The sequence below is a fragment of the Callospermophilus lateralis genome, chromosome 3, assembly GCF_048772815.1.
Source record: "Callospermophilus lateralis isolate mCalLat2 chromosome 3, mCalLat2.hap1, whole genome shotgun sequence".
Classification (NCBI taxonomy): Eukaryota; Metazoa; Chordata; class Mammalia; order Rodentia; family Sciuridae; genus Callospermophilus; species Callospermophilus lateralis.
Genome location: NC_135307.1, coordinates 103,466,607 through 103,479,555, shown reverse-complemented (window position 1 = coordinate 103,479,555; position 12,949 = coordinate 103,466,607). Strand labels below are relative to the sequence as shown.

At 39.4% G+C, this 12,949-nt stretch overlaps 1 protein-coding gene across 2 annotated transcripts in view; it reads right to left on the bottom strand.

Annotated features, from left to right (window-relative positions):
- Mindy2 (MINDY lysine 48 deubiquitinase 2) overlaps positions 1–7,600 on the bottom strand; it is an 81,236-nt gene extending 73,636 nt beyond the window's left edge. For both annotated transcript variants that reach the window (XM_076850857.2, XM_076850858.2), the window contains exon 1: positions 6,485–7,600. In XM_076850857.2, the coding sequence (XP_076706972.2) occupies positions 6,485–7,318 (834 nt within the window). In that variant the 5' untranslated portion in view covers positions 7,319–7,600. The remainder of the gene's footprint in view (positions 1–6,484) is intronic.
- Between the last annotated feature and the right edge of the window lie 5,349 nt (positions 7,601–12,949).

Here is a 12,949-nt window from a genome sequence, read left to right as displayed (position 1 = left end):
ACAGAGAAAATGTCCATTTGAACTTCAGATTTTCTGTTAATGGCCTTTTGGTCCTTTTGCTATTGTGCCGCTTATATTTTTCTTTCTTATATATATATATTTATTTATTTATTTACTTTGGTACCAGGGATTGAACTGAGGGGCATTTAATCACTGAGCCATATCCCCAGTCCTTTTTACTTTTTATTTTGAGACAAGGTGTTGATCAGTTGTTCAGGGTGAACACAAACTTGTAATCCTCCTACCTCAACCTTTTATAGTCACTGAGATTATAGGCATGTGCCACCACACCCAGCTCTTTTTATAATTTATAAGGGTTCTATATAAACTAAGAAATTAATCTTTAGACATTCAATCTGGCAAATACTTCTCTCAGTTAAATGTGTATTTTGATTTAATTTATGATGAGCTTGTTGTTTTTTGTGTGTAAGGTATATATATTTTTTTCTTTTTTTAAACCTTAAGCTTTTAAAATAATTTACAGAATCAAAGGAATCAATCCTCATCTTACAGTTTGTTGGTTTGATGTGTGAAGAAATCAGCTTAACATAAAAAAAATCTTGCTTCAGAACTTTGGCATTTATCCCTTGATTTAACTGAAGATCATTTATAGATTTGAACTCATATTAAAGAAAGAAAGAGAAAATGAGGAAAAGAATTTCCTACCCAAAAGGGTTAAGGAGAAAAGGCTATGTATTTCAGCATCTTAAATTAGAATACTGAATTCATTCTTCTATTAAAATGTTAATACCTACATAATAATTAGCTATTATACTATGATATGTCCTCTATCATAATATACAGTATAGTTCATTGAAGTTTTTGTGTATGTTGGCCTCAGAATCTATAATATTCTTTCTGAAAGAAAGAGAAAATAGGGACTCCCTCTATTGTTAAATATCTTTGCAAACATAAAAGTATTAGGGCAAAAACTTTTAAAGTTTAAATCATGTGCAAAGGTAGAAAGGTAATAACATACTCAACTATCGAGTATTCATTATTCAGTCAGCTTCAACATGTATACCATAAAGCCATTATCATCAGAAACAAATTAACTGTCATCTTTATTAACTGTCATCTCTCATCCAGAACCACTGCACTTACTTCCTCTTAATCACTCAAATCCTCCTATATGTGTTCAGTCTACTGATCTTATGATGTCATCCTCTCAAACGAGTGGCTCAACTGTTTCACTTAAAACTCTTATTTCATTTACCTTCCGTGAGTCAACCCTTGAAAAGTTCATTCTCTGAAAACACTAACCAGACATTCTTCCTGGTCCTATTTCCAGGTAGAAGAGAACTACTAGAGAAAAATCAAAAACAAACAACAAAAAAGCAAAACTGACATAGCAAAAGCTTTTAAAGCCTACCTAAAATGGGTGTGGTGGTGCCTGCCTGAAATTCCAGCCACTCAGGAGGTTAAAGCAGGAATATTGCAAGTCCAAAGCCAGACTCAGCAATTTAGCGAGGCCCTAAGCAACTTAGTGAGACCTTGTCTCAAAATAAAAATAAAAAGGGCTGCTAATGTGGCTCAGTGGTTAAGTGCCCCTGGGTTTAATCCGTAATACAAATAAATAAATAAATAAATAAATAAGAAATTTCTCTAAAATGCAAAGTACCTAAAATCTATCCCTTCAATGCTTTACAATCTCTCTCCTTCTCTCCTTAATTACTGATGAGTTCAATAGTTACTCTGCCACAATGGAAAATGTGAGGTTCCACACTCCATCTATCTCACTATATTAATATGACCAGTCTGTATCATCCTTGTCCCAATCCTTCAGAAACTGAAAATGGTGTTCCTTTTCTCTAGAGACTGTACCACCTATTCTGAAGACCTGTATTTCCTGTCCCCTGTGACCTTGTCCCCATACCGGTCCTTTTTTGGCAAAATCTTTCCTACTCCATCTGTTCCTTGATTTTGCTGCATTTGACAATGGTAACAAACCATTTTCCTATTACATTTTCTCTCCCTGACTACTCTCACGACACTGTCCTATTTCTTCTTCTCATTCCACATTTCAAATTGTACATGTGGTGATTTTTTTTTCAATTCTCTTACTTCTAACACACCTTTTTAATCTTTAATCCTGTTTTCTCTTTACCTGTTGGAGAATGGGGTAAAGGAGGAACTGGGGAAACAGAGGCAAGGTAGATAGGATGTTTCTAATTGCTACATACGTTGAGGCAGAAAAATATTGAGAACTATAGCTTATCATTTTCCATGGAGAATTTATTTATTCTCATAGATAAATACTCGGATCTATGCAATAATCCCCAAATTCAGACTCTATTATAATTTTTACCTCTTTCCTGAGACCCAGTCCATGCTCCTGGAGGCATAATATTTTTATGTCCCTCTATTAGACATTTCTAACTTGACACAGCAAACTTTGCCATCAACTTTCCCATCCAAAATTATTGCATTTACACCTTTCCTATCTTATGAAAGACCCAACAAATAGGTATTATCCAAATTTGAAAAAAAAGAATGTCATCTCCTTCCTTGTTTTTTTTTTTTTTGGTGGTACTGCGGAACTCAGGGCCTTGCACATGCTAAGCAAGTGTTCTGGCACTGAGTTACAGCCGCAGGCCTTCTTTAAAATTTTATTATTGAGACAGAGTCTTGCCAAGTTGCCAGGCTAACCTTGAACTTGGGATCCTCCTGCTTCAGCTTCCTGAGTAGCTGGAATTACAGGCATATCCCATGGCAGCCTTCATTTCTTATATCTAGTTAGTGATAAATTCATCACTGGTACCTTCCTTCATTAAAGAGAAAAGGCAAAGCAAAGAATTATGTATCAAAAAACAAAACAAAAAAAAACGCTATGCTTAGAGCTAGGGATGTAGCTCAGAGGTAGAGTACTTGCCTAGCATGTGCTAGGCCCTGAATTTGACCCCCAGCATAGCCAAAATAAACAAAACAAAAAGCTATCCTTATTAATTTTTTCTATTATATCCACTACAATCTTGGGGCTGAGAACATAGCTTAGTGGTTGAGCCTCCTACTTTAGCATGCACAAGGCCCTGGATTCAATAAAAAAGTGGGGCTGGGGATGTAGTTCAGTGGCACATGCTTAGCGTGTATAAGGCCTTGGGTTCCTTCCCCAACACTACAAAAAAAAAGTGAGTGTGTGAGTGTGTGTGTGTCCTCAGAGTCATTAAAAATTATTGAGGATCCCAAAGAGTTTTTGTCTATGTGGATTTTATCTGTTACTATTTACCATATTAGAAATTAAAATTGGGGGGGAAAAAAACATTTTTCAGTATTGGTGATTATACTCGGGGTTGCTTTACCACTGAGTTACATCCCCAGCCCTTATTTTTATTTTAAGACAGGGTCTCACTAAAGCCAGGTGCAGTGGCACATGCTTATAATCCCAGCTACTCAGGTATCTGAGATAGGAGGATTGGAAGTTCAAAGCCAGCCTCATCAACTTAGTGAGACCATGTCTCTAAATAAAACATAAAAAGGGGTGGGAATGAGGCTCAGTGGATAAGCAAATCTCACTAAACTGACAATGCTGGCCTCCAACTTGTGATCCTCATGCCTCTGCCTCTGGAGTTGCTGAGATTATATAGTTTTGCCTGGCAAAACTTAGAAAAATTTAAAACACAAGAATATGTAGACGGGGGTTGGGGATATGGCTCAAGTGGTAGCGCGCTTGCCTGGCAAGCACGGGGCACTAGGTTCTATCCTCAGTACCACATAAAAATAAAATAAAGATGTTATGTCCGGCGAAAAATAAAAATAAATATTAAAAAAATTCTCTCTCTCTCTAAAAAAAAAAAAAAGAAGAAGAAGAATATGTAGATAACATTCCATTAACTGTCAGAGCAATTGGCAGCTTATCACCAATCATGCGGCCTAGAAAACTCCACCAAAACTTCAAAAAGGCAAATAACATCATTATTATGAAGATAGTTTCAACCTCTAGAATTCCTGGATTACTTTGAGATACTGCTTTACTTTGCTTCTCTTATCCATCTCCCTATCAGTCAATGACTACTGATGACAGACTTTTGTGCACATAGACTAAATGCAGAAAAAAGACTTGCCTTTTTACAAAATACTCTTCAAATTCATTTGCATGCCTGCTGATCCACAGCCTAACAAGACCTATCAATTTTCTGTCCTGCTGTTCCTCTTTCCTTCCTCCACTGCACACTGCACTTTAGCCAAGGTTGGAGGTCCCAAAGAGAACAAACCTTTTTCTAAAAGCTTTAGAGTCTTTGAATGTATGCTTTGCCTAGAAGGCTTTCTCTTACTCATCCTACAGACATGGTTCATAAGGTTCTCATGAATCCCCAATTACCTTTTCTCTGTATTTTCATAATACATTAGAGTTTCTCACATTGCTCTGCAATTACTGTTTATAAATATGCCTCCTCTTTTGAACAAAGACAAAATTTGTTTTATACTCTTCTCTGCATTTCTATAGTACCTTACACATAGTGGAAACCCAAAGATGTGATCATATACTCAAATCAGTCTTTCAGAGTCATTTCAAAGCTCATCTATCCCCAAGTACTCCAGGCCACACAGTATTTGCTTCTTCCTCTGAAGTTCTGCAGTACTATATGGAAACTAAGAAGAGAGAAAATCTTAAAGGAAACTAATAATTATTCCTTCTTACAAAAGAGAATGGCTCACAGAATCAAGTTTTAATTCCCTGGTCAAAAGCCTCCATCAAGTAGGTCTTCTACACCTTTTCATTTTTATTATTCTTCAGTATAAATTTAGCAATATGAACATCACCATTTCTAATAAACACACACAAACACAGACACACTATCCATTCTATTTGCATTCCTTTTGTTTATATTATTCTCCCCTTTAGGAAATACATTTCCCTGTTATCCTAAATCCTTTTTTCCTTAAAAGCTTGGTTCAAGACCTATTAATCCCATGAAGCTTTCTGGGACTATGCCAAACCAAAGGAAAATTTCTCCTTTTTGAATATCTAGTACATTCCCATTTGTTCCATATAACTTAATATTTAGTATTATTTAATAATATTACATACATAAACACAGCAATCCCAAATATCTTGATAGCTCTTCTAGAGCAGGCACTGCTAGACACCAGGATCCCAATGACTTGGGAGGCTGAAGCAGGTGGATCAAAAGTTTGAGATCAGCTTCAGCAACTCAGTGAGATCCTGTCTCAAAATTTAAAAAGCTGGGAACATAGCTCTGTGAAAGAGTGCCCCAGGGCTCAATACCCAGTTCCCTAAAAAAAAAAGCAGGCACCTGTCTTCACTCAAAATATCCAAGTGCCATTAAAAACCAGATAATGGAAAGGATTCTAATCTTACATCCTTTGTATCAGCCTTGCTAGCAATAGGAAGATACAGCATATATAAATATTACCTGCTTTACTTGATTTTCTTCCTAACCGATCAGAATAATCCAAGCTATTATTTTCCTAGGAATATTTTATCTATAGATATAATTAACATTTTGAAAATAAAATAAGTGGTGTGAGATGCAATTCCTCAGCACCTTGAAACTGCTAACTTACACAAGACACAGGTTACAGGTTACTCATTCTGAGTCTTCAACATACTTACCCTTCTCTTTTTTTGCTCCATTATCTTATATATATTTTATTTTAGTTGTTAATATTGTTTTAGCTCCTTCAATACGTTCTGATGTATGATTGCAGGCAATAATGCCAAACCTTTTAAGTAGAGCCAAAGAAAGGAGGGAAGTAAAAATCATGCATAAAATCAGTCTTTGAAAAACTAGAAATTATGGTAATTAGGTCTCAGATCAATGTTGAGACCTTTAGCCAAGGTTGGAGGTCCCAACCTCTTTTACTTAGGAAGAATTTCTCTAAAGGGTCATATCTTCCTTATAACCATTCCCTTAAGGATCCAAATGGGGCAAGAATTATTTGGAAAATAGACTAAACATAACCATCATAACTTATTCCATGATACCATGGATTGATGGTAAATTCTGAAGATCACCTTCTCCAACTCTTCACTTTTTTTTTGCCTATGTTATAAAGCCAATACAAAGCAATACTACAGGAAAACATCGGTTAAAAATAACTTTAGGTTTAGGGCGGTTTAAGCCCTACTTGTTTGTAAGTACAGTATATCAACCACAACATTAAACTGAATGTTGAACTCTTATTTAAACACTACTAACCAGATTTGAAGTTAAGTGCAATTCTTCCTGAGATAGATGTGTGTGTATACAACACACACACACACACACACACACACACACACGATGTATATGTATGATCAACACATATAACATGTATATGCTATTCACATACATGATAAACATATATATATATGAACATGAATATTCTTTCAACAAAGGATTCCTGGAATGAATTTCATCCAGAAGAAAAGAGGACTGATGAATGAAGAAAGGAGGAAGCTATCAGCTGACAAGCAATAGCTTCCTCACCCCATTTTTCCCCTCCCCAGAAACGGTAGGAAGTAGAAAGCTGCAGAATGTACCTTCCAGGCCAGAAGCAAAACATTGAGGATGGCCAGCAATGGGCAGGGTCCATTCTCATTCTGGGTGATGATGGGTGTGTTCTCTTCCTTCCACTGGATCCACTTGATGTGATACACAGATTGTCCCGGGAAGCGTTCCTTGGAGGCTGCCAACACCTGAGCGGTGTCCTCCTCCTCCTCTCTGCACAGAGGGGCAGCCCGAGGCAATACGGCCGCGCCCTCCTCCTCCTCCGGAACCTTGTTCTCTGATCCCTCCTCGCTATTGAATTCGGAGCTACTGGGGAAAGAATGCAGGTTAGAGAACGACTCTAGGGAGTCCAGGCTTGGCGATTCCCCAGGAGGGCTCGGGTCGCTGCAACTGCTGCTGAGGCCGCCAGCGCTGCGGGGCTCCTCGGAGCCGGCGGCCGCCAGTTCTGCTCGGCAGGTGTCGGCAGGATCCAGGCGGGGCCCCGAGTCTCCGGCCGGACCCAAACCAAGGCCCGCAACGGCCTCGGCTGTCTCGGGGGAGGCGGTCACCTTGTGCTGCCCTTTCAGAGGCGCCTTCGCGGGAGCAGGACGCTCCAAAACGCTCTCCTTCAAGTCCAAGCCCGGGAAGGAGCTGCAGAGTCCAGGAGTCTGAGGAGAGCCCGCGGGAGAAGCCGAGTCTGGGGGGCTTCTGGCAGCCGCCGCCCCCTGCCCATTCCCGCTGCCGTTCTCCGCCGCCCGTACTCCAGGACCATCTCCAGCGGCAAGCCTGGTCTCCTGTAGTCCTTCTGGGGGAGTACCTGTTCCCGGCCCTGGCCCGGCCGCCACCCCGTGTTCTAGCGGCAGCAGGCTCTCGGGGCCGCTCTCCATACCCGGCCGGCCGCCCGCCCCTGGCTCTATAGAGACCGTGGCCAGCACTCCTCAGCCAGCGCCTCCGACGCCATGACAGCGGCACTGGCAGTTACAGCGCCCTAGCGCGGCCCTGGCCAGGCACGTCACGGGGAGGGCACCGGGAGCGCGCGCGCCGCCGCTGCCGCGGCCTCCGCCCGATAGGGGCGTGCCCCCGCGCGACTGAGCTATGCGGGGCGAAGGCGAACCCGCAGCAGCCGCCCACGTAGCCCCGTCCCTCCCGCGTGCGGGTGCCGGCTTGAGTCCCGAATGCCGGGCGTGGCGGGCGTGGCCGGGGGCGTGGCTAGGGCGCGTCTCCGCGGCCTCAGCTCCAGTAGGAAAACATCCTCTCACTCTGTGGCCGGAAGTTGAACTGCGGGGCAGCCCCACCGCTCGCCGCGGCTTTAAAGGCCCGCGCTGGAGTCGTCTGAACGCTTGGCTGTGACCTCCCAGAGCCGGGTCGGATGTGGGTCTGAGCGGGGGTGGGGTGGGTATTGGAGGTGGTCGTAGCATTTGAAGAAGGGCTCCGGAGACTTGTTTCCCCAGCTTGTAATATGAAAAATTCACAGCATTTCTTACCGAATGCAGCTTTTAAAGGCGGAGATCTACTCGAGGTGTTTGGATTACTGCAGTGCACAAATTTCATTCTCCCTGTTCTGGCTGAGAATCGCTGCGCTTCCCACCGGCTACTGGTGCGACGTTCGCCCTATAGGAGGCGTCAGTGTGGTTGTGGATATTGGTCTGCGCAGCAAAAGAAAGTGGGTAATTTGGGCCAGTAATAATAAATTTACTTGCGTTCGAATTAGCCAAGTCTGTGGTTTTGGTTTTGGCGTCATTTTGCATGGAGTGGGAAGCGCCTGCTAATGAAAAATGTCTTTTTCTAATAAGAATTGACTACTCTTCAGAACATGTAGTTTTCAAAGAGGACTGACGGTAGCCTGGAAGTTTTGTTGGTAAGAAGGTGGATGCGGGTCCTATTGTGACCCCTCCCAGAAAAGCACCATTTCTTGAAATCCCCCTTTCCCTCAGCTCCGGGGACACAAAAATTACAACACAGATCTTATCCGACGCATTGAGTCAGACTGCTGCTTGTAATCCCAGCTATTCGGGAGGCTGAGGCAGGGGGATCACAAATTTAAAGCCTGTCTCCCTCCACCTTAGTGAATCATGGTCTTAAAATGAAAAGGGGTGAGGATGTAGCTTCTTTAGCATGCCCGTGGTCCTGAGTTCAATCCTCAGAAACAAGAAAAATAAAAAACACCAAACAAAAACCCCTGACACATAATAGAATATGATATATTCGTATTCTATTGGTTAGAGAATATAGCCAACATTACAAAGTATTGTTTTATTCATTCTTCAGCACATTTTAGTACCAAGTATATTGGTGGGTACTGTTTTTATCATTGCGGATGCCACTGTAGTCCGCAGAGTTCTTATCTTCATGGGAATTGCTGTTTGGCTTTTTTTTTTTTTTTTTTTTTTTTTTCAAGTAAGTGTTGGGAATCAAACCCAGGGCCTTCTAAGCAAGTGCTCTACAGCTAAGCTATATCTTCAGTCCCTTGGCTTTTTTTTCTAATTGTTTCTTTTTCTCTTTCTCTTTTTTTTTTGGGGGGGGGGGTACCAGGGATTGAATCCAGGGGCGCTTAACCACTGAGCCGCATCCCCAACCCCCTTTTATTTATTTATTTTTATTTTTAAATTTTTTTAGTTGTAGGCAGACACAACAGCTTTATTTTATTTATTTATTTTTATGTAGTGCTGAGGATCAAAGCCAGTGCCTCACAGGTTCTAAGCAAGTGCCTACCACTGAGCCACAATCCCAGCCCCCAGCCCCTTTTTATATTGTATTAGAGACAAGGTCTCGCTGAGTTACTTAGGGCCTCACTAAGTTGCTTAGGTTGGCTTTGAACTTGGAGTCTCCTGCCTTAGCCTCCTGAGACACTGGGAGTACAGTCATGTACCACTGCCTCTGGCTATTGCTATACTTTTAATACTTGCTTGGTAAGTATAGTTTCTGAAACATGCAGAAGATGGAGCCTCTTCCCCTTTTAGCATTGGCATGATATCTATTGGATTTTTTTGGAAAGCAAAAAAATCAGAAAAGATAATATAAAGTTTCTTCACAATGTTGAATTTAGGAACCTTGTGTGCATTTGGTTTCCATATTGATCCATAAGCACTAAATTCTGTAGTTAGATTTGAATTTTTCTCTAAGAAAGAATTGCCAGTGTTAAATATGTGAAGGCTCTGGGTTTGACCCTGAGTACTGCCTTCCCTTCCCCGCAAGATTGCTGGATTAAGCACATTACAGAACCTTGAAGTACAATTGAGAATATTACAGGTTTCAGGAAATTCAGAATTTAGTATGGTTTCTCAAATTTAAGAAGATCTGTAAAGGTTTGTTATATGAACAAATTAAATAAATGAAGAATCATACATTGGCCATTAAACTACACATAGATCAAAAAATCATGGAACATAGTTCTCAAATAATGGCCCTTCAGCATTTTTTAAAAGCCCTGCTTGGACTGGGCACAGTGATGCATGCATGTAATCCCAGTGACTCAGGAGACTGAGGATTGCAAGTTCAAGGCCAGTCTCAGCAGTTTAGTAAGACTCTGTCTCAAAAATAAAAAGGACTAGGAGTGTAGCTCAGTGGTAAAGCCCCCTGAGTTCTATCTCCAGTATCAAACAAACACAACAACAACAACAACAACCCACTTGGAAAAACCTGTACTTATACTGGTAGACTTTTATTTGTGTATGTTTTAAATGTTCACATTCATAATTTTAAAATTTGTTTACAACAAAAAGAAGCAGAACCAGTTTTTCTTTTCAATGTAGTCAACAATTATATAGGTCAAGATGAAGATTGGCAAGAAAATATATAATTATTTGAGTTCATAAAAATGTACATAGTGATAGAGGCATGCCAGAGGCTCTTGGTTCAATCCCTAGCACCAAAAAATTAATTAAAATTTAAAAAAAGAGAAATAAATATAAATATACATAGTTTGTTTTTTAAATGGAGGTAGGGAATGGCATCTAAGGAGAGTACCAGAGACAATAAAACAATAAACTGAGTAATGTCTTATTTTTGCTTTATATGCATTTTTACCTAATTTTTGAGATATGATAAACCATTTTTAAGTTAAAATGTTACTACCCAAATTTATAGTAATTATTATTTGTAGTACTTGGTATTGAACCCCATGGGTACTCTACCATGAGCTACATTCCCAGCCTTCTTTTTAAATATTGAGACAGGATCTTGCTAAGTTGCCCAGGCTAGCTATGAATTTGCAGTCCTCCTGCCTCAGGAGTAACTGGGAATATAGGTCTGTGTCACCATATCTAGTTTTTAGAATTAGTCTTTAAAGTTACAGATGTAATAGTCTTAAAAAGTTAAATAGCTTCTCTGCTCTATTCCTCCACATCTTTGAATACTGCTCTTTTTTTTTTTTTTTTTTTTTTTTTTGGTACTGGAGATTGAACCCAGGGGTACATAACCACTGAGATACATCCTCAGCCATATTATTTATATATATATATATATATATATAATTTAGAGTCAGGGTCTCGATACTTTGCTGAGGCTAGTTTTGAATTTATAATCCTCCTGCCTCAGCCTCCCAAGCCACTAGGATTACAGACATATACTATTGCACCTGGCTTGAATCCTGTTCTTAAGAAGTAGTCCCTTTCAAATCACAGCTGTTTTTTTAGCTCCTTATCCTCATATTTCCAAGTAGCACAATTAAACACTGATTTCTTCATTTAAATGTTGTAAATATTTTTTATTTATTGCTTTATCTCTATGAAAATGAGGATTTAATTTTCTCACACTATTTTTCCTTTTTGTTTCAACATCTCAGCTATTTCATGAGTGGCCCCCCTCCCCACTCCACCCTCCACCCCTGAGTTCTCAGGATTCAACCCAGGGCATTTTACCATTGAGCTACATCCCCAGCCCTTTTTACTTTTAATTTTGAGACAGAGTTTTGTTAAGTTTCCCAGACTGGCCTTGATTCTCCTGCCTCAGCCTATCACAAGCAGCCTACCACTGTTTATCTTATAGGCCTGCTTCACAACTACCATTCTGGGATGTCTTCACAATTTTTTTAGAGATTCCTTCATTTTCTCTTCTATGTTAATTCCTTTACTTCTTGAATTTCCTGTCATCTTCTTTCTTTGATTTGGTGGAACATATTCTTAATTAGCTTCCTGAGAAAAGAGTGCATGAGTAAATTTTTGTAGAGTAAATTTTTGTAGACCTTGTGTGTTCGAAAAAAGATACACCCTGTGGGCTTGGTTTGTAGCTCAATGGTAAAGGGCTTGCCTAGCATGTGTGAGGCACTGGGTTTGATCCTTAGCACCAAATAAAAATAAATAAATGAAATAAAGGTGGGTTGTCCATTTACAACTAAAGATATTTTTAAAAATAGACCTTTATAGTTTGGGTATGAAATTCAAGGTTGCAAATATGCTTTCTTCGTTTTGAAGTCATTGATTATAATCTAGCTTCTAAGAGATTATTGACAAGTCTGATAACCTTTCCTTCTTTACATTATCTGTATCTAACGTAAATGTCTTTTATCTAAAGTTTTCTCTTATTCTTGATGTTCTGAAATTTCAGTAGTTAATATTTCTTTTCTTTCTTTCTTTTTCTTTTTTCTTTTTTTCTTTTTTTTTTTTTTTGTAGTTGTAGAGGACAGCATGCCTTTATTTTATTTGTTTATTTTTATGTGGTGCTAAGGATCAAACCCAGTTCCTCACACATTCCAAGCAAGCGCTTTTCCACTGGGCTATAACCCAATGCCCAATAGTTAATATTTTTTTTTCTGCGAAAGTAAAATCAAAATGGATGAAAGACTTATGAAATTAGACCAGAAACTTCGCAACTGCTAGAAGAAAATATTGGGTCAGCACTCCATCAAATTGGTGTAGGCACCTTAATAGGAACCCTAAATCTCAAGAAATAAAAACAAGAATCAAAAAATGAGATACCATCACATTAGAAAGCTTCTGCACAGCAAAGGAAATAAGATGTGAACAAAGAGCCTAAAGAATGGGAGAAAACCTTTGCCAGCTGCTCCTCTGACAGGGTGTTAATATCCATTATGTATAAAAAAAAACACTCAAAAAACTTAACACACACACATACACACAAACACAAATAATAAATGAGCAAAAGAACTAAACAGTTTTCGAAAGAAGAAACAAGTGAGCAACAAATATATGAAAAAGTGTTCAATGTTTCTAACAATTAGAGAAATGCAAATCAAAACTATACTAAAATTTTATTTCACTTCAGTCAAAATGGCAATTATCGAGAATACAAATAATAGAAAATGCTGGTGAGGATGTGGAGGAAAATGTACACTAACTTATTGTTGGTGGGACTGCAAATTATTACAACCACTCTGGAAAGCAGTATAGAGATTCCTCTGAAAACTAGGAATGGAACCACCTCAGGACCCAGCTATCCCACACATCAGAATTTACCCCAAATAACTAAAATAAGCATACTATAGTGAAATATCCACTTACATGTTTATAGAAGCACAATTCACAATAGCCAAATTATGGAATCAGCCCAGATGTCTCTCA